Source organism: Dreissena polymorpha, chromosome 3 (assembly GCF_020536995.1).
Source record: "Dreissena polymorpha isolate Duluth1 chromosome 3, UMN_Dpol_1.0, whole genome shotgun sequence".
Taxonomy (NCBI): domain Eukaryota; kingdom Metazoa; phylum Mollusca; class Bivalvia; order Myida; family Dreissenidae; genus Dreissena; species Dreissena polymorpha.
In genome coordinates, this window is record NC_068357.1 from 47,848,283 (window position 1) to 47,871,970 (window position 23,688).

Below are 23,688 nucleotides of genomic sequence, written 5' to 3' on the forward strand. Positions count from 1 at the left end.
AATTTCCGCGTCGAAGAATTCTTATTTTTTTAAATATTAAGGTTAAAATCTGACGCAACAATGTCGATACATTAAACAAAATACACCCTTACCAAATGTTAACCTAACAAGAATAAGCAATCGGTATTTTACACATAAATGTACAACTGATATGAAATATGCCAAGGTTAGCTCATTTTGAATCAGTATTTTTTATTTTATTTGTTTATTTTAAAATGGGATTCCTATAAACCTTTAAATAGCATTCCAATGTGACGATGAATCATGTGAAAATACATATTTAGCCATCTTGTCGCGTGATTTTAATTTACGAGTTTATTTATTATGTTTTTATTTTTTTAAATGTATGTGCGACACATACGCGATACGTGTGCATTATATTTTTATTGTTGAATAGTGATTTCCTCCCCAGACCACTTGCACACCGGATGATTATCGTCAAATATTCGTCTTTGAAAACAGGCTGCATACTCAAGGTCTGTTTACTTATAGTTTAGCTGTAGCAAGTATTTGTTCAGTCTTTGTTTAACTACATTGCATGTGTGCATACCGAAAGAAATACATAACAAGGAATATTTTACATTTATGTAGCCATAGACATGTATCTCGTTGTCTCTAATTATTTCGATTGCGTTAAAATAGCGTTTTACGTTAAAGTAAAAAAATATTCGGTAGCATTTTGTTGTCTTCACAGATAGTTATAAATTTTGTGACTGCGCCGAAAGCGAAAGTAAATCAAAGCGCATAATGAACTCAAGTTGTTCGCTATTGCCTAATCTTAGACGCTACTGCAGACAGTTAAAAATGCGTAACACGAAATACTTTTCATTTATTTATCCATAGAAATGTATTCTTTTATCTATAACTGTTTCGATTGCGCTATAATGGCGTTTTAAATATGATATACTAAACATTCGTTAGCATTTTGTTACCAACACAGATAGTAATAAATCTTGTGACTGCACTGGAAGCGAAAGTAAAAAATCCACTCATGACCTCGCTATATTTATAGGATTATATGAAGTCACTATGAAGGTTACAGATCCACTCATGACCTCGCTATATTTATAGGTTTATATGAAGTCACTATGAAGGTTACAGATTTTTTTATAAATAATCATTATTCCCACCCGGACAGCTGCATTCTGTTATTTCAATTATTCTGATTATATACTAGATTTAAACGAAAATAGATTTAAACATTGAAAAAGACTAATAAGGAAATTTCGTATATGGGTATATTCATGTTTTGATATTGCGACGTAATTGCGAATCTAACAAACGTAATAGAAGAAGTATTAAATAATGTGTGCCATATAAGTTAGATCTGCCTCTTAACATCAATAAGAATAATTATAAGAAAAAAATACGGGTTTACCATTGAATTCTGCTTATTTAAAATGCAGATTAATCTTTTGATGAAATTAGCCCAAAAGTATACTCATTTTATTTGAAAATCGGTGCACACTGGTTTTTCGTTATGTATTTTCCACTTGAAATTGATTTTATGTGTGGCATGAAAAGTGAATTCCCTTTCTGTCCCTTCTTGGAGTCACGTTCTTTGCTTGTGTCTTATCCATTATCTCATATCACTTCACAGGACTTGTCAAGCCAACAACCCAAATGGCAACCGGTTGGAATAGAGATTGTGTACCTAACTTGGGAAACTCGTTGTTTTGGAAGAAGTTGGAATGCCCACTTTGTGATCAAGTATTCACCAACCCAAAGGACCTTGAATGTGGACATACGTTCTGTGACCTGTGTCTTAAGAAACTAATTGCGAAAAATGCATCTTGCAAAAACATCACGTGCCCCACTTGTAAAAACATCACATATCCATCCCTTCGCAGCAAAAATACGGCGGACTTGGTAAAGGGTTTGAAGACAAATATTGCGGTACAAGAATTGGTTAGATGTTTTCAACCTGAAGCTAGTGATCCAGATGAGGACGTACTTCACAAATCGAGTGATGGTGAGGGAACAATTATTTCTACATATGACGATGACACAGAGAGCTTTATGTGTTCTACGCATAGGAGGATGCCGTTTAAATTCTTTTGTCCGAACCATTCCTTGTTGATGTGTGATTTCTGTAAGAAGGTTCACGGAAAATCGTGTCGTCGATTTGTTCTAATTGAAGACCATGCAACACCAGAAGTAGTTAAAGCTGTCACTTGTACGCAACAACAAGAAATTTCTCAAATGAAATCCAAGCTGAAAACTGCCCTCAAGAATCTGATTGTAAATCGAATTCAACTGAAAACCCAATTCGAAGAGTATTCGGCGCAGTTAAGTGACATTGAGAAAGATCTTAAGAAACTCTTCGTAAAGCTGAAATCGAAATTAAAAGCCGAAACATTTGAGTCTATAACAAACCAGCAGCAAGAACAAATATCTGAAATTAAAAACTTACTGGCAGTAATTGATTTTAAGACTAACGAATTACAACAAATAGGCGACTATCGGGACTATTCCGATAGGTTTATGCGATTAGTAATAAATAAAGATCAAACTGTCGTTATTGAAAGCAGCGTTACAGCTGTAACAGAAACTTTGACGAGTGTGCGTATGCGTCATGTTGGAATTGATGTTATGACGTCATTCCTTAAACTTGGTGGCGAATATCTTGGCGAAGTCCAATTCAAGCCGACCAAATTGGAACATAGAAAGAGTGTGTGAATGGAAGATAAAGGACAACGCCGTTTGCTTCCCAACTTAATACGGCGCATAAAGGAGACGTCATAGCTTGCCAAAATTAACATCATTTGTGCAGATCTATGGTCTATCAGGCTCACTCTAGGGCATCGTTACACGGATACATTATCAAGTGTGCGTTTTGGAAGTTTGTTGTATATATTGATGAAACTTCGTAGTCAAAGTTAAACTAGAAATACCCTAATCGTGCACATTATGTTAAATACCTGTTATAGAGGTTAGGTGGTACAATGTTGGAATCATGACTTATTGCTACAAAATATCTAAAATGCATTTGTGTGATGTCATGGACTTGTCTTTGTACCTGGCATCATCAGCCTTACTTCTAACCGCTTCTTAGCAGTGCTGTTGTAAATTGCTACATTTTGATGCTCTAGCACGTTTAACTGTAATAGTTGTATTGGTTTTGCTGACGTTATATGCATATATATTAACCAAGATCTTCAGCTTTTTTAATTCTGTAGGTTGAATTATATATCTAATATATTTATGTATAGCGCTCAACGATGATAAATAATACACAGACGGGTGTTGTGCGGTAGTTACGATGGTAGAGCACCTGCATATGAATACGGGGATCGTGAATTCGAACCCAAGACTTGACACAAAATAAACCTGTGATACAATTATTGGATTTCCCACCCCTCCCAAAATAGAACAGGTATCCATTTCTGAAATCAGTATCTCACATAGAACTGGTTACCCAAATAAACATGTAGTCATCTTGGCTCACGAATGTTTCACGATAGCGAAATTGACAAAATCGGGATATTTTTGGGGTTTCATCGCGACTATTAATCCGTGTCTGAAAGTAGTGCTTGTGTATGCAACCGTGCCTGGTCGGATTGGAAAACTTGCGGCATTATATTTTTAAGTTTTAACACTTGGACGTCGAATGTTAAATTCGGGACGGTTTTGAAATGATCGGTTAACCATCGTAGACCATTTAGAATAAATAGTTATTGAGTCGGCATCTTTGGAAAACATTATGCAAGGTGCCTTTGTGGTAGAAAATCCCCGAAAAAAGTGGATCCTGCATGATGCGGAATGGAAGGAGAACGCTTTTCTATTGCCATGAATGTAAGAAATGGAAATATGAACCCAACAAGTGCGTGATCGCGAAAACTTGAAATTCTCATTTTTTTTCAAAAAGCTACCGATAACGAATACGCAGTTGGAAAGGGTTAAACATCGCGATCGGCAACATGTGCAGCATACTATGGAATCGGCAACTCTTCAGCATGCTCTTCCTTAACAGTTCAGCACGATTGGTTATCATTCAGTGGAAAATTGTGGAAAGATCGCCATACAAACTCAAGTTTCGATCATTTAAAAAGAAAATATTTTAGATATGTAGTTTGCAATAAATATATATTTTTACAAATAAAATTAGGTACATAATTATATAATAGTTATTGCAGTTATTAAACTACGCCTGATATTATGTGGTCACTATGTATTAAAATTGTCACGAAACACGAACACATGTTTATTTCTTGTTCATGTAAATTGATCTTTGTTCGAAATAATGTATGTTTTGAATTAACTTCTAACGCATGCTGTTATTGCATATGTATGTAAATGATGATGAGCTTAACGTGTTTATGCCTGAATAACTTGATACATGTATGTTTTGTTCTGTGCTATAACTCGGCGTCCAATCTGGCTTATTTGGTTGCGTTACGTTGCGTTAACCGTCACGTGTCTCTAGCCACTCTGCGAATGCATACACTATGTTTTACCCATTTATGCCTAGCGTCCTGAAAAAAGGACATTGCAAACAGCGGAGACCCAGATGAGACGCCGCATCATGCGGCGTCTCATCTGGGTCTGCGCTGTTTGCTTAAAGGAATTTCTTTATGAAATATTCTAAATATAGAAATAAACATACTTGACATCCCTAATTTTGGAAATAAATTGATCCAATTCAGAAGTATGGGAGAGTCCACTAGGCATAAATGGGTTAACAGCATGCATGCTCACGTGACTTTTGTTGGGTTCGAAATTAAACGTTAATGGATGTGACCACACCGATAAGTGGTGCTTCGTTTTCAATTAACTTTTTTAAAGGGGCCTTTTCACAGATTTTGGCATTTTTTAACTTATTCATTGAATGCTTTATATCGATAAATGTAAACATTGGATCGTAAAAGCTCCAGTAAAAAATCAAGAATAAAATTAAGAAAAGGAAAAGAACATTGCCCGGACCAGGTTTCGAACCAGTGACCCCTGGAGTCCTGCAAGAGTCCTGAAGTAAAAACGCTATAGCCTACTGAGCTATTCCGCCGAGTACACATATTCGACGTATTTTATACGTTATATAAGCAATCTTCGTAGTTTCACAAAATTTAACGACAAAAGCAGAACTTTCCAAATTATTCAATCGTTTCGCGTTGCAACGCTTTATAATTTTTAGGTTTTAAAATCGTCAAAAGATGCATATAATGGCTATATTAGACCATGGTAAATGTTCAATATTACTGTTTCCTCACAAATATCATAACTAAAACGAAACTTTGCGAATCTGAAACAACTTTTTTCAATTTTGTCAATTTACCAAAGCGTGAAAAGATCCCTTTAAGATATCGGCACAAACTGCAAGAAAAGCTGTCTTTTAAGCACTTAAGATTTTTGCAAATGAATTTCTATTAATTGAGATATTTGAAAAACGGTGTGTTTACATTCTCTCCAGTCCGTGTGTAAACCCCTGAATAGCCTGTTGATTCTGCACCCTGTTAGGTGTGTTCCAGAACTATTGCTGAATATAAAATTTTATAGTTATAGTTTATAGAGTTTTATAATTTGATCCATTTAAGAATAACAACACTTACATCTTCCCTATGAAGCAGAATCTAAGGTAAAAGACTTTGCCATAGTAAATGGAAATAAATTTCAAGTTTAGATCATATGTTTTATTGAACTGAGTAGACCCGTTTGTCGTAATGTCAGAAAATAAAGAGCGACATAATAACTTATGGAAGTCAGGACTAGCCATATACATAGTCTCAGTTTGCTCGGAGTAGACTTTTTCATCCTGAACTTAAACACCATCATCTACGGCAAAACAACAATTGATTTTGCTCGTTCAACTTTTGTGTTTGGAAAATTGAATGTGTATACCATTTCATACATACCTATTTGCACTTTCACTGATATTGAATACAAAACAGAACAAACGAGCTTGCAATGAATTTTTATTGCCCCCAGATTTGTCACAAAGATCGCATCGTTATTCAAATATTTATCGAATAACCGTATATTAAATTTCATTTTATCAACATAGAGTTGATTTGTCCAATTACCTGTGTCCGGTCTCAAATTTCAGAAATCGACATTAACGAGTGTTTTTTTATTTTTTTTTAAACTAAAGTTAATTTACATTTCGGCCGCGCTCTGTGAAAAGGGGGTTTAATGCATGTGCGTTAAGTGTCGTACCAGATTAGCCTGTGCAGTCTGCACAGACTAATCAGAGACGACTCTTTCCGCCTTAACTTGATTTTTGCTAAGAAGAGACTTTCTTAAAACGATACATATAATAAAAGTGGAAAGTGTTGTCCCTGATCAGCCTGTGTGGACTGAACAGGCTAATCTGGGACGACACTTAACGCACATGCATTAAACCCCTTTTTCACATAGCACGGCCCATTTGAACTACGCCGGGACGAATTATTACACACGCAATAAGGCGTGTTTACTTAAATTATGATAATGTCAGTTTTTTAGTAAAAGCCTACCTGCGCAGGCAATGGTATATGTGGTATGGAATTTGACTATATATGACCTTCCGTTTCAATATGTATTCAAACAAACACGAAACTTGTGTTTTCCCTTTTATCTGAACATCACATTTAAAATATAGGGAGAACGCATGCTTTGCGTAGCGAGTTCGGTCCCAAATAAGCCTGTACATTTCGAAATGAGAGTCGAAACTTCACGCTTGTACGGTGGTTTTCGTTTAAAAGAAGTCTCTTCTTAGCGGATATCCAGTCCAGGCGAAAAGTGTCGTCATTAAGCCCCGTTTTCCCTGAGCGAGGCCAATATATTTAACTACGGACCCTTCCTTCAGTACCACGTGACAGTTGAAGATCTACTATGTCTTCTGAGCGGATAAAGAGTTTTTGAAAAAATCTAGGAGCCAATTACTTAGATATCAAAACGGTCGTCGATAATTTCACACGAAAAACGAAGGCCGTCTGTTTTAATCTTCAATTTGTAAATAATTTATAAATTATAATTTTCGTATGAACTCGGGTTATACGGTCGACTACATTATACATATAATCGATTACACATTATGTTATGTTTGTCGTATTTAACCTGTTCTGGTTTGAAAATGGCACGCAGTTATAGCTATTATTTGCGGTTTAGGTTTATACTTAAATGCGAATGTTCAAAACTTGCTATTTTTTACTTATTTTGTACTATCTATGAATAGCCTCGTATTTTCATCTAACCGCAAGAAACTTTCCGCCTAAACTGGATTTTTGCTAAGAAGAGACATGACAGTATGTTTGCAACGTACTTTATTCACAACATTTTTATTTGCATTTCAATGAACAATAATAAAGTTACCAACACAGGTGGTTAGCGTGTGGCTATGATATTAATTAGTGAAAACATCATTTTGAATGATAAATAATCATATTATAACGAAAAATTAACTTTTCTGAAAAAAAAAATTCACTATCAAATATATATATAACAAGGTATGCAACTCAAAATCAGCCAAAAACGGGGTGCATCGCTTTGAACAGCCATATCTTCATCAATTGTGCAGCGATTTTCACGATCTCGGTCTTATTCAACGCAGAAATGAATTTCCTTTCTGGAAATGTATATGTCTTGCAATATTTTTTACAAATGCTGGGTCAACTTTTAAGAAATAACACGATACACAACTCGCATGACCCAGTTGACAGTGATCATGCAGTCTTTAAGACTGAAATCTTAACGGAGTAAAGGGCAACTTCCCTACAAAGTTCATGTAGTTCCATACCATAATTCAATAAAACGTTTGAAAAAACATTATTACTGTTCTTGTCGTTACATTATGCATCAAGACTAACTGTCCAGCGCCGTTTGAAACCTTTGTTTACATACATTTCAACTAACTGACATTTTAAACATACGAGTGATTTCATTGGTCCAATGCGGAGGTGTGTCTTTACAACTGGAGATTTCATTCATAAAGACTGCATGATCACTGTCAACTGGGTCATGCGTGTTGTGTATCGTGTTATTTCTTAAAAGTTGACCCAGCATTTGTAAAAATACTGCAAGACATATACATTTCCAGAAAGGAAAATCATTTCTGCGTTGAATAAGACCGAGATCGTGAAAATCGTTGCACAATTGATGAAGATATTGCTGTTCAAAGCGATGTATTCCGTTTTGGGCTGATTTTGAGTTGCATACCTTGTTATATATATTTGATAGTAATATTTTTTTTTCAGAAAAGTTAATTATGCGTTATAATATGATTATTTATCATTCAAAATGATGTTTTCATTCATTAATATCATAGCCACACGCTAACCACCTGTGGTTACCAACAGTTGACCTTGGGTTTTCTTTCAAGGGAAATCACCGCGTGTTAATAAAACTTAGCGTACCATCACAGTTGTCTCGTGGTTGAAATCTTGTATGTGCTTTCTTAAAAATACAGTTATAGATAGATAGATTTATTTCGGAGATAGCATACATACTCACAATGCATTGAAACAACATGTACATAAAACAATATGAAGAAAAAACAATCATAATTGAAAAGTACATGCATAGAATGAGTTACAAAACCTAAAATTATTACTATCTGAAATATAATAAGCATTCAGGTTAACCTTTACAAGTAATATAAGGAAATTCGAGTTAAAGGGCTAACAATTAAAAATACTTTTCGTATTAAGTCGTTTATACAGTGGATTAGGGGTGACATTCACTCCTCTTTTTTTAATTACATGCCTCTTTTTTTCATCTCGTTCCCATCACATAATTACTTGGGGAAACGACAGTTAAAGAGGAGTGCAAAACTAAATAAAAGAGGAGTGCAATGAAAAGAGAGCGGTGCAGTAGGTAAAGAATGGGTGTATGAAACAAAAGATGAGATACGTTTAGCCTACTCGAGGGAACGACTTAGCTAACTCGTTCACACAAGTTTGCCAGCCTATCAAATATTGTTTGCTATAAAAATTTACATTTTAACCATTATCATCATGGCCGGTGTATTCTTGTGGGGGTAAGACGGAGTGCCCGCAGGAAACCCCACATGTCCGGTATGGTGAACACCAACTAAACTCACGTGCATCCGGCGTTAAATCATACCACACCAGCTATATATATGCGTACATAATATTTACAAATGTAACGCAAAATTTGATTGGCTGACTTACTCGTTCCCTGGAGATACTAGTAGCTAAAATTATCCCCTCTTGTGTTTAATGAACCCCTGCTTTATTTAAGCCGCTCTTTTTTTGCAATCATCTTTTCTTTAGTTTTGCCCCCATATTTTATTCTATCTCGTTCAATAGACGTAATAAGTCGTTACCACGGCATAGCTAACTCATTCACTAGAGTTAGTAAGACGTTCCCTCGAGTTAGTATGTTGTAGGAACGAGATAGAAAAAGGATTGCAAATTAAAAAAGAGTATTGTATGTCACCTCTTTTCCGCCGAACGTGTCATACGTCTATGGAATTTCTTATTATTTCTTATTAAGAAGATAAGAGTTTAATTTTATAACACATACATATACACATGCAAGTCGAAACCCCACACATGTACATTTAACATGTACAAGATTAGTCCACCCCATGTAGTCGGTGTAGATGTCTTAATAAGACATTTTTTAATTCTCCTTCACGTACGTCAGGAATAAGGATTTGTTCAGACATACATAAACATAACTTTTGCTTCTCCAACATTTAGGCATAAACGGACAGACGTGGACACAAGTTTAGCTTCGAAAGGACAGACGTGGACACACGTTTAGCTTCGAATGAAGTACGATGATACGTCTTGGTGTTTTTATACCACCCATAATTTTAGTTTCTCGGACATGTGGGATGAAACGGACATGTGTTCCTTACGTTAGATCGACACACTATTATTTTACTAACACGTACGATTACACGCACACGTGCGTTCATGCGACACAATGGTACAATTTGTACACTTTAGTTTCTCTGACAAAAGGAAATTCATTAGAAACAACACACCATTTTAAATGCACTGCATGGAAATGTTTATCATTTATTTTATTTCTATTTTCCCGTCCACATACGTGTGCTTAGATAAAGAAATACTAACTTGAAAATCGTATGTTAAATATTAAAGTAATCGAGTTCAAGTTTACAAGACTTGCGTAATAATATTCGAAAATAATCGGGAATGCGCTTTCACATTGTTTAAAAATATAAATTATCAAAACAAAAACTATATATAAAGGCATTGAACATAACACGATAATTATACCGCTTCTAAAAAGTAAAGCATACAAATGAGGCATATCATAAACTAAATAATTTGGTCGGAGCGTTTTGAGAAAATTAGTGCGAGTTCAGAAAGATGCAGTCGTTATTCGTCTTTTTGCGCGTGTTTCTGATGGATGGGTGCAGCCCGAGAAATAGTTGTGCAACGTACCACGTTAGGAATGTCGGTTCATAGATATGTTTTGTGAAAATAAAATGCACGACATTTATTGATTATGGTTCTGTTATTTTGAACTCTAGAGCAGAGCAGATTTGGAAGAGTTTTGATAGCAATATAATTTTTAAAAAATGTTCAAAATGAAGTTATATATTGCGGTTTTATAATCGTGAATGGTTACAATAAACACGAGCGTTAGTATATTAATTTCGTTTGACCGATGCATGTTTGCGATCACAAAGCAGTTGTTCCTTTAAATATAAGTCGTGTTCTGCGAAAACTGGGCATAATGCATGTGCGTAAAGTGTCATCACAGATTAGCCTGTGCAGTCCGCATTATGTAACACTGGTATAGTTTTAGAAGATGATTCAGAACAGACACGAATTATTTCGGAGACATTTGAAATAAAAACAAATGGGCCGTGCTCTGTGAAAAGGAAGTTTAATGCATGTGCGTAAAGTGTCGTCCGAGATTAGCCGGCGCAGTCCGCACAGGCTAATCAGGGACGACACTTTCCGCTTTAATGATATTTTTCGTTTGAAGAACGTCTATTTTTAGCAAAAATTGAGTTTAGGCCTAAACTGTTGTCCCTGATTAGCCTGTGTGCACAGCACAGGCTAATCTGGGACGATACTTTCCGCATATGCATTTCACAGAGCACGGCCCAAATACAGGATTTATCTATTAGAAAAGCTTTAAAAAGCATGCCTGTCTATATTGTTTTATGATATTCGGCTAAAACCACGTACGCTGTTAGAAGCTTTTCATAGGTGAACGTAATGTCGTCGGTTTGCACGAAATCTGGAATTTTTGCGAGAGGTGAAAGATGTTCTAGTACGGTTTGTGGAAAACAACCTATGTTCAAAGATGTTATGTACTGAGTGCTTTCATTGTCACCAAATTCTTAATCACCATACCGATCAAAATAACGAAACAAAACACGAATGGGATCAATCAAATAATAACGATTAGGGTATTTGTTTAATTGCACAATTGCTATTGGCGCAACATCGTGTGATGCCTTAAAGGTGTAAATCAAGTAACTACACTACGTGTGTGCCAAGCCTTCTGTAAAATGCATACATGTATTTCATCTGCATCGGAAATTAGAATACAAACTTACTAGTATTTAAATGTCTTGCTCACTTCGGAATGCGCGTCATTAGAACTTCTGCTATTGAAGGAGGAATTGTTTCTTTATGAACGAGGGTTTGAACAAAGTCGTTATGGATTGTTGTACTTTTCAAAGCTCACTCTGTTCTCTTTTTTTGGAACGGAACGAAAGTTCAGAAATCAATTTACTTGGGCTCTGAAATTTCATATTCATGAATCATATTTACAAACGCGGTTTAAAGTGGTAGAGCCGTATCTTGAAAGGACTATTAAGTGCTTCTTATGTACTATCGGTAATGTTTACCTTCGCACTTTCAATTCTTTATCTACCATAAAGAATCTTTTGAACTTACACAATCCTTCAAGCCGCTTACTTGATAAACCTTGTCTAATGTGTACATTCAAGCTCCGCGGTTATCTGTGGACAGTTTTTTTTAGGAGAAACACCCAAATTTACTCCATATACTTAGGCGGATTGGTGTCACGCATTGTGGCAAAGAGGTCATGTCTATTCCTACTGTTGTCGCACGTCTGACACGCGGTTGTCGTGCGCTGGACGCAGTGTGTTGACAAGTTCGTCGCAACTACCCTTGCATAAATGCCACTTTGCACCATGTGTGTATTTTATGGAATTATATACGTGTTTTTAACTCTTTCAGTGCTGGAACCGAATGTTGAAGGCCTTTGCAAACAGTTTGGATCCAGATGAGACGCCACAGAACGTGGCGTCTCATCAGGATCCACACTGTTTGCTATTCTGATAGTATTCTTTATTAAAAAATATGCTTGTTATACAAATACAGCAGACGACATTTTAGCAGACAAACAAATTTCCCAGCATGCAATGGGTTAAGCTTGTTTATTTCCGTTTTCATTGAGCGATAAAAACGATTCATTTAAAAAAAACTTGCACTTGAGATCGATTAGCCCGTCATATTATCTCGACCATTTTGAACAAAACATGATATACATTCGAACGGTAGCTCAAAGGTGGAAAAGCATCACGGCTCGCGTTTCGGTGGAAACAGTGGTCGAGTGGTAGGACGCTGACCTGGAGATTGTAAGGTCTCTTGGTCGACTCATCTCACGTGTGCTCCACATCAAACAGGAACATTAATGGGCACCTTTAAAGGACATTAACCAATGGATCGCCAAAGTGCGCCGGATGTTAACGTACGACTTATAGCCCAGTTATCGGGGGGGGGGAGGAGGAGGAGGGAGTCGGCTGAAGATAACCGTAAAAATATCATGAATATAAGACCAACAGCACTTACAATTACCTTTAAATAAGTAATCATGTGAGTTTCGCAAAAAGCTGCACCAATAATTTGACGAATTCTGCAAAAAGTATCCTCCATTCAGCCCATGAGCGCACTCGGATTTGTACATCATTTTGACGCCGTTAACGACTATTCACATATGAGCAAACGAAATAGTCATGTTCTTAATGGTATTTTGGGCTTTGTTTATTAAGAATAAATTATACATGTTAACTGTTTAATTTATACCTGCAATTTTAAATAAAAGGAAGACGCGATCGACTCGTTTTAAACGTCCATTTTCCGCAGTCTTCCTGTGGTTCTCGCGTGGTGTCTGTTTCAGACGTGCGCGCGGTACCATTAAGACGGTTGTTTGACGAAAGAGCGAGGCATCAACCTAAGCGCCTACGCTCAAGATAGTTGATTCTGCTTGGGAGACCGTACGAATGTGAAAAAGACGCACGGTCGCCTCACGTGCGACTCGCGTTTTTTAACAAAAATCTCGACACAAGGTAGACGTTAGGTCGATTCATACCAATTATGATCACGTATTTAAATCCTTCCAGATCCGGAATAATTTCTAGTTGTCACTTTATTGATATTTTATGCAAATCCAAGTTATTTTCTACATCATTGAATGTTTCACGAATGGTTCGCCTTAAACACTGTTAACGAAAAATCTTTTAATAATTCGTTAAATTATTGGGAATAATAATTATAATCAACAGGAATAATAATTCCAAACGACTATCATGATGTGGTTTGTGATATGTTACGGAATTGATGCGCGGGACCAGAGAAATCTTTGCGCGGAAATTGGAAGTGGACTAGTGGGATCTAGTTTTTACAGGCTGCTAAATACTTTGACTCGGTACACTGACATTTATGCGCTCTTTCGGTGGTTTGGTCCGAGTCGGTCACTGACCATTGTGTGAGTGGTTTCTTCTATTTTGTTTTGAGTAGAATTACATATACCTATCTTCTTTCAAAGAGCGTGTCCTTTCTGCCATGTGCACAATATGAACAGCGTCATGCGAAAATGTTTCTTATCCCATATGCTGTCAGCGTTGCTCCTGACCAAAAAGCGACATCGTACCTTAATGGTCTCATTAGGGCACAGGCACTCGGCATTAGTTACTACCCCCTCTCCTCAGCTGCTATTTTCTCCCAAAACTCTCAAAATTGTCCATTTAATATACAAAATAATAAGACAAAACAGATAGTGGCATTTATTTTTTTACTTACATATATAATAGGTAAAAATTGTTTTCGACTAACGTAGTGTCATGTTATTAATGCCGAGTGCCTGTGGGACAGGGAAGCTGCTGATTAAACTGCGAGGATGGGCAGGGTGGGCTGGAGCTACAATAGTGGCATGATTTTATGGCATACGACCTATTTGTGCATAACGCGGGACACACGTTCTCTTTTTTTGTTATCCAAAATCTGTAGACACCATCAGCGTTTGGATTTCCTCATAGTGTTAATCACAATATCGAAGATATTTTGCTTCATTACTAAATAAGTTTATGTGTTTTCTTTTTACTACATGACACCTGTTAAAGTTAAATCCAAATTGATTTGTGTTGTAATCTAAACCATAGACTGTTTATGTGGTTCAACATTTGCATCGTCATCATCGTCATCAAAAGATCGGAGTTGTCGATTCTCACAGCATCATCCAAAGCGACACTAACGCCGGCAGCAGAAGAAATAGCAGCACATGTCTCGATCATTATAAACCCATTTAAGCCTAGTGGACTCTCCCATCCTTCTAAATTGGATCAATTTATTTCCAAAATTAGTGATGTCTAGTATATTTATTTCTATATTTGGAATATTTCTTACAGAAATTCCTTAAAGCAAACAGCACATCTCCTGATGAGACGCCGCATCATGCGGCGTCTCATTTGGGTCTACGCTGTTTGCCAAGGCTTTTTTCTAGACGCTAGGCATAAATGGATTAAAGTGAGACTGCAGTCACTGCACGATTTTTATATGTGTTAATGTATAATAAATTGATAAAAATATGTTACAATAACACAAAATAGGTAAGAAAAATTATACATTCAAGACGAATTTCATAAAATGCAGCGAAGACAAATTAGCGCACCAAGCCGATTTTGACGAAAATATTTCGTACATATTTTCTTACAATAACCGAAGAATTCGTCTTTTTATTAGGATCGGATTTAGTGTCCGTGTGTCGTATGAATAGATATCATTGCAGGAAATTAAAATGGTCCGTAAAACTAAAGTTAGATTCACATTGTACATGCATGATATACATGCTGGCGAATTCGACTGTACAGACATTTTCGATTTTAGAATTAAATATCTGGCTTTTATCGCATTTTTCGACACATGTTCTTCTTAAACTTTTATTTTAATTTATTTTGAAATATGTGTATACTAAGTTTTTTTTTTACACATTTTATATAAATTCATAAATATTTGACAAAATCGTGCAGTCTCACTTTAAATTCCGCATGTAATTAAAGCTTAAGCAAACATATTAATAATGTTGTCTTTTCAGACAACTGTAACCCAAAATTGTGCGGTGTTTAAATCGGCAAAATAATAAATTGTGTAGGTTGTCATCACAATTCTCCGTTCTGCTCCAATCAATACACTAAGCTTTCAGACGACAAAGTCCCGTCTGCTACGCTTCACCTGGCGTCAATAGACTCCGTACTCCCCGCGCGCATAAATAGAACGGTCCAATGTTAACCTGTCCACTCATGTGTTACCGCTGTAATTGTAAACCGACTGAAGGGATATACAAAAATAGGTAATAGCATTGTGACAATAGAAAACCGGTCTAGTGGAATTTCGGTCGTCAATAAGTGGAGTTTAGTTATTTGTTCGATACACGTTTTGTACTAGTGTGTTAGCCGGTGTTATGTGTGTGTTTTAGTGTCAATTTGTTGCGTTTGGTAGGAAACGTAGTGGCTGGAAAAGGAATGCATTTTATTTATTATTATAACTGAAGGATTTAACGAATCACGTGTGAAAAAAGAAAAAAATAGATGCACATTCTTGAGGTAAGCTCTGATAACTATTCATAACGGAGTTTGAAGAAATACGATTTAGATACGGAATAATGACCCTGACATGCTTACGACTACTGAACGCGGTATGTGGTAAAGTATGCTCGGAAAGATAAATCAATAAATGTTGCTATGTATCTGGTGAAATAACAAGACTAATATCGTGTTGAGACAGACGCTTATCATGGGTAGAAACTAACTTTACAATTGGTAAACTGCATCCGGGCAACCATCTTTAAAGTTTGGTTGCCCAGCTAAAGATAAACGTGCAAAAAACCATGTTCATATAGTGCGATGTGTATAAAATAATTTCTTTTAATGAAATAATATATAATTGAACATCAACATCGCTGGCATTACATACTTTTTATTGCTTTATGTCCTATTTATAGCCTGAATCGAATCATTTCATAGGCCTTAGTAAAAGGATATTCTAAAATGGAGAATAGATCAACTGTCGCAAATTGTTATTCAATGTTAAATTGCGCTGATTGTGTCAAGCTTTAAACAAACCTAGTTGCCCGTTCTGACTACCAACATTTGAAATTGAGTTGCCCGGACCGATATCTTATAGCCCCTGACTTACGGACACCCCTCATTTCTACCCATGTTGTTACTAGGCGAACACATGTTTAAATGCCCTGACAAGACCGACTTCGATTGATCCAATCATGAATTGCACATGTAAAATTACAAATGCGATCGAAGGGCACGGTGAGGGAGTGTACTTCGCAGGTATTTAGACGTCATATCGTACATCAATTGCGTTCATCAAGCATGTCAACTTGAGTTTTTCTTTTTATCATTAAAGGGGCCTTTCCACAGATTTTGGCATGTATTGAAGTTTGTCATTAAATGCTTTATATTGATAGATGTAAACATTGAAACTTATAAGCTCAATTAAAAAAAAGAAGAATACAATGAAAGAAAGAAAAAGGTAACCCTCAACTGGGCTCGAAGCACTGACCCCTGGAGTAAAAGTCTATTGATTCGACCACTCGGCCATCCGTGCTTATACAATGACTGATGTATTTTATACTTTATATTTATAAGCAATCATCGTAGTATCTCAAAATTTAACGACAGCAACAAAATTCTCCAAATTATTCAACCGTTTCGCGGTGCAGTTCTTGATAATTTTTAGGTTTTTAAATCGTCAAAAGATGCATATAATAAATATTTTAGAGCTTGGCAAATGTAAAATATTACTGTTTCCTGAAAAATATCATAACTACAACGAAAATTTTCGAATCTGAAACATTTTTTTTTAATTTGGTCAATTTACCAAAACGTTAAAAGGCCACTTTAAAAAGTCGGAGTAAAATGTCTTAAACGTGGGTGTTTTTTAACTGCTAACATATCAAATGACTGCGCAGTTACCAGTACATATCTTACAGCAGTTGAAAACCCTTGCCTAGATACTGAAAATCATTATTATTTGTGGGACATTCAATTGTGTTGAGTACGTGAGTTGACCGATATACAAATTTAACCCGTTCATGCCTAGCGTCCTGAAAAAGGACATTGCAAACAGCGTAGACCCAGATAATGCGGCGTCTCATCTGGGTCTGCGCTGTTTGCTTAAATGAATTTCTTTATGAAATATTCTAAATATAGAAATAAATATACTTGACACCCCTAATTTTGGAAATAAATTGATCCAATTTTGAAGGATGGGAATGTCCACTGGGCATAAATGGGTTAAAACACAACAGAAAATTACCGAGGCAATTTTTTTAAATTGTTCAAAATGTTACATCGATGAATTTACGTGTCCTCGTAAAGTCATTTTTTTTAAACCAAGAAGTTTTATGCGGAGGAATACAGATTATTCTAAGGTAATAAAATGTACTCTATATTTGTTATTCTAGAACCTTCCATTAACACAGTAACAAAATTAATCATTCGGAGTTGTGTTGCAAAAGCAGGATTATCAAAAAAAGAGTAACACAGGACGTCAACATTAAGATTATAAAAAATAGCCGTTTGTTTCGTCGACTTAATATTGAATATAAAAGGCAAGCTAAAGCGTATAAAGCAACAGTTTGTATTTTCCCAATTAATCGATACACACGTTGGGGAAAGATTGGCTACTACCTGGGGTCAGTTTTCATTATGCGTCATAAGAAGATTCTCAAACAGGTTGAATTAAGGTCATTAATTTATGATAATAGCTTGCTTTGTATGTTCGATTCTTGGGGGAAAATATTCACAATTGTTTGGTAGATGCATGATGTATCTCCCATTTTCATTAACCGTGTAAAATTTATGTATAATGTAAATTGTATAATATATATAGGATCTTGCATGAGTGGTCGTTTTGTATTGAATTTATTAAACAAGTCATCGAAATAAAGATACAAAAAACGAGGCTTGCCGAGTTTTTATCTGTATTTAGATGACGAGTTTAATAAATTCAATACACAATGACCACGAATCTAAGATTCTATTTATAACATGACCAACAAATTTTCTTTTTATCTTATGCTCTTTTCACCTTTTATTCACATTGTAAAATAGTTTAACTGAAGAAATTCGTTGGAATAATGATGTAATTTTGTCAAAAAATGACGTCATTTCACAGTTATATAACTAGTGTAATAACACCCATGTAATAAACAAAATTGAGCATTACGTTATTTCACTCCTGGAGCGTAGGTCATGTTATAATGTATTATATATAAAATATATTTAATGCATATTTAACAAACAATCCAACACAATTACTGTGGTAGAATATGTACAAAAGAGGTCAAATGGTTTACAAGATAAGATTTACGCCTGGTACTCGTTGGGTTCAGGTTCGATTCCGAGACCATTCCATGAGTCCTAAGACACAACGTACTGGTTATGCCCATGAAACGTGCTCAAGTATGTCCTTATAAGCAGAAGGGCGCCAATGCTGAAGTTAAAACGAATAAGTTTCAAAAGGGATTATATCTATTTCAAACAATTGAAATCAGACAAGTTCAATTTGACATCCACACGGGCAACCAACAAGATTGTACAAGAATGTCGTGCATTATTACTTAGCCATCAACGCGCAATTAGTCAACTCAGTCGTAAGTTAAAAAAAACACAAGCAATATCACCATGTTTCCGTCAACGACACCGAATAAACGCCATGCGGCTTCATGTCGCAACAACAATAACGTTCACACGACCGCTTGTCGTAACAAGGGTTTTCACATCGATATATGTACTTTTACCACACGCGATTACCATGCATTATTGTTCGTGGATTCGTACCATGAGAGATATTCGTAATGTTTGGCACGCGCTCCTGTTTTTTGACACTCTTCCTATAATTTAAGTTGCACTTTTAAATGTTTTGATGACCTTATTGGTCGCTTGGTTATTTGTAATGTAAAATGTTGTGTTTAAGCGATGTTTCATTGTAGCGTTTTTCAAATTCATACACGAGATAAAATGAAAGCAAGTGATTTAAATATCAGAAAGCAAACGCTTCTCAACCAAGTTAACCAACCAACCGCACGTCAAACATATTCTCCAGGGTCAACCAAGACCTACAAGGTCAACCATCCACCATAAGGTAAACAATCCATTACCAGGTCAACAACCAATAACTTGGTCCATCAACCAATTCTATGCCAATCATCCAATATCATATAAATCATTCACTACCAGTTAAACCCTTCACTACAAGGTCAACCACCCTCTAGTACATGTAAGTAAATAATCCAAAATAAGATCAATCCCAACAACCAGGTCAATCAACCACCTCCAGGTCAATAATGGACTACCAGGTCAACCATCCACTGCCAGGCCAACCATACATTACCAGGTCGACTATACATTACTGGGTCAACCATACATTACAAGCTCAATAATGGACTACTAGGCCAACCATACATCTCCAGCCCAACCATACATTACCAGGTCAATCATGGACTACCAGGCAAACCATACATTACCAGGTCAATCATGGACTTCCAGGCAAACCATACATTACCAGGCCAACCATACATTACCAGGTCAATCATGGACTACCAGGCAAACAATATATTACCAGGCCAACCATACATTACCAGGTCAATCATGGACTACCAGGCAAACCATATATTACCAGGCCAACCATACATTACCAGGTCAACCATACATTACCAGGTCAATCATGGACTACCAGGCCAGTCATACATTACCAGGCTCTCCATACATTACAAGCTCAATCATCGACTACCGGGTCAGCCATCAACTACCAGATTAAACATCTTCTATCAGGTAAACCGCCAAGCAACAGGTGAACTATCAACCGACTGGTCCACCATCTGCTACCAGGTAAATCATCTACCACCTGGTCAACCAACCATCTACTACCGACTCGACCACTACCAGGTCAACAATTATCGCCAAGCTATTCACCACTATTTCATTACAACAACCCATCACCTGGTTCACTTAACAATAAATAGTCGACCATCTACCACAACTAAACCGTTCCCAAATCACCAGGTCAACAACCAATTAGCTGGTCAATCAACCACATCTAGGTTAGTTATCCAATTTTAGATAAACCATCTACAACTAGGTAAACATCCCTCAAGTAGTCAATTATCCACAAACAGGTCACAACAACCAGGACAACAAGGTCAACCAACCACATTCAGGTCAACCATCTACTACCAGGCTACCAGGATCACTTTTTCAAGAACTTTGTACCAGATCACCCACCACTACTGCATTACAACAACCCATCACCTGGTTCACTACACAATTAATAGTCGACCATCTACCACAACTAAACTATTTCCAAATCATCTTTTCACTCCATCTTTACCAACCAGCTCCACGAATGCCAGCATTCAGATGGACGACCAAATAAGTAAACACTGTTAATGCCAATCTATGTATACGGACCCGATTAAACCAACTTTTACCTCTTCAGCAATACTTAAATTGGCCTTACCTCTTGATAACAACCCATCCATTTATCCTCAACAACTACAACCCATTGAATACCCACCCAACTATTGTCAACACAACAACCAAATGCCAACCAAACCCTCTTTTTTAAACAACCACACATTGAACACTCTAACACCTATTGTCAACAAAACAACCTATATTTAACCTAACCATGTATTTTCAACTATTGTATTACCCATTTGCGAAAAGTACCTGTACCAGCCCAATTGGGAAAATGTGCACAAAGATTCTCATCGGGAAATCTTCATATTAGAAAATTTGTTTTTTGTTTTTTTGTTTCAAAATAATTTAAAATTAAATTAAAATTGGTAATTAAGTGTTGTCAAGTTGTCAATATTATATTGACTTAGTTTCAAGCCATAGAGCTGCATAGGGAAAGTAACTAAATGTTGCATTTTATTTATAAAAAGATTTTTTAAACCTTTGAATGGGAATATTTTTGACAGCAATTTGGACATTGGGAAATGTGTAGGGTTTTCCTTATTGGGGAAAGTGCCGGTTTCCGGCACTTTATAAAGAAAGAAAAAAATCGCTGATTGTAAACCCAACAAGCCATTTACAACCAAGCCACATATTGTCAACAAAACCACATATTGTCAGCCAAACCTTCCAATTTTAAACCCAAACCCTCGTTATCAACTCAATATTCAACTACGAATTGAACACATAATCTTGCGTAACTATTCTGTATTCATACGAGTCTATGACCCTCTGGGCTTTATGCATGTGCGTTAGTGTCATCCAACATTAGACTTTATTTTCGTTTTACACATACTTCTTGTAAACGAAAAGTTCCGTAAAGCGGAAAATGTCGTTCCTGATTAACCTGTGCAGTCCGAACAGTCTAACCGGGGCGTCATGCAGTCCGAACAGTCTAACCGGGGCGTCACTTTACGCACAGTCTAACCGGGGCGTCACTTTACGCACATGCATGAAGCCCGGTTTTCGCAGAACACGATTCATATGTTGTTCAAAAATAACTCTGAAATAATCATGTACAATGCCTTACTTGTTCTTAATTGGAATATGAATTATAAATACTGTTTATTCTTGAAGCATTTTGTTGATCATGTTTTAAAATCAGGTTGTGGTTTTGTAATCAAACATGACAAACTATAGAAAAACATCACATGTAACGTTATTAATCTACAAATTACAACGCAAAAACGATCATATTTGAAAGGAGCACTTAAGGACCTTATTTCATAACACATTTGCAATTACTTGTGAGATCATGTAAGATTCGATATGATGGTTGCATTAACATTTTTGTGTGTTCTTTTTGATGCATCGTGGCAATTAATGAAACAAATGAGATGTGACCAACTGATCTATATGCAAGCGCGTGTTGTGTCGTCCCAGATTACCCTTTCAGTCCTCACAGGCTAATTAGGGACGACGCTTTGCGCTTACTAGTATATGGAATTGTTCGTTTTTAGGAGGTCTATTTTGTACACACCATTCTCAAGATACTCAAATAGACGTGTTGATCAAATATGGTTTATGCAAACAGCGTAGACCCAGATGAGACGCCGCATGATGATGCGTATATTAGTACATATCGTTGCATTTACAGCTATACAATGTCGTGGTTTTTAGCTCGGCTGATTTCGGAGGTATTGTCATAGCCAGCTCGTCGTCTGTCGTCCGCCGTCTGCCGTCCGCCGTCCGCTTCTTGCTAAAACCTTAACATAGGCTGTAAAATCAAAGTGCTTCCACATACAACTTTGAAATTTCGTATGTAGATGCACCTTGATGAGTTCTACACCACAAACCCATTTTTGGGTCACTATGTCAAAGGTCAAGGTCTCTTCTGACAAGCTTTCATTTATTCAAAACTGCATCCGTAGCCGAGCGGTGGCACCTGCTATGCGGTGCTCTTGTTATACTTTGTATTCAGAGAATCTGTTACGATCGGATAAAGATGTGTTATACATAATTGACTCTGGTAAGAAACATTTTTAACCCTTTCCCACTCAGAAGCAACGTGAAAATGGCTATGTGCAAACAGCATACAACCAGAACAGTCTGCGAGTAACTCGCAGTCTGTTCAGGTTTTATGCTGTTTGCTGCTCATCAATTTATAAGGGCTGGAAATGAAGCCTTTAAAACATGAATTTAGTAAGAAGTCTTTAAATAAATTTAACTTTCTAAGGGACAACAAATGCGTAGAAAACGTTTCTAAGTGGTTAAGGGTTAAACATTCATGTGCTACATCTGAGGAAGTTTTCAATGGCGTCGCCAATCGCGATACATCGGCTATCTCCGAATACCTCCGACAAACAGAAAGATTGATTTATGGAATAAATCGTCTGCTGATCCAGAGTGTGGCTTCGGTAGTGATTTACTCTAACAACGTAGGTACCTTAACAACGTAGGTACCTTAACAACGTAGCATTCATTCTTTACAGAGCCGCTTAAAAACAGTACTAGCATTCACAAGACATGTGTATAAAACTGAAATGCTTAAATGCATAACCATTGAAGTGCGCACACGTGTTGATTAAAAAACTTGTACAGCCTTAAGTTAACCATGTTAATGTATAAACAATATTATACGAAACAGACAATTAAAGAATTGAGACATTTTATGAGTATTTGAATTTTGATCTTACTACGAGCTTACTACGAGCTTATTACGAGTTTACTGCGAGGTTACTACGAGCTTACTACGAGGTTACTACGAGCTTAGTAATTCCTCTCAAGCCGAATTCTTCATATGGAGACAAAAACACACATGTTTATCGTTAGTTTAAATCTATCGTCAGCATTATCTATTGTTAAAATCTATACAAGAATTTGTCTTTAGTATAAACCAATGTACCATAATACAATTCAGATATGTAAAACTTCGGGTCAACAAAAACCCAGGAATTATTTCAAGATATGTGTTCACTTTAGCCGTGTATGTTTAGTTGAATTAACCGTAGAAAGTGCATTCAAAGCATTGTGGGACTTTT

The 23,688-nt window shown here is 36.4% G+C and overlaps 2 protein-coding genes across 2 annotated transcripts in view; both read left to right on the forward strand.

The window, feature by feature from the left end:
* Window positions 1-317: 317 nt before the first annotated feature.
* LOC127873831 (tripartite motif-containing protein 12A-like) lies at window positions 318-4,197 on the forward strand. The gene is made up of 2 exons (XM_052417837.1): window positions 318-476; window positions 1,601-4,197. The coding sequence occupies exon 2, from the start codon at window positions 1,624-1,626 to the stop codon at window positions 2,677-2,679; it is 1,056 nt and encodes a 351-aa protein (XP_052273797.1). The 5' UTR covers window positions 318-476; window positions 1,601-1,623; the 3' UTR covers window positions 2,680-4,197.
* An 11,332-nt stretch (window positions 4,198-15,529) lies between these two features.
* The window catches only part of LOC127874038 (hillarin-like), a 48,345-nt gene continuing 40,186 nt past the window's right edge, over window positions 15,530-23,688 (forward strand). The window contains exon 1 of the mRNA XM_052418143.1: window positions 15,530-15,775. The gene's annotated coding sequence lies outside the window, so the exon portion shown is untranslated. The remainder of the gene's footprint in view (window positions 15,776-23,688) is intronic.

Excerpts from the sequence above, each read along its gene's own strand:
- LOC127873831 (XM_052417837.1), top strand. The coding sequence starts at position 1,624 with ATGGCAACCGGTTGGAATAGAGATTGTGTACCTAACTTGGGAAACTCG.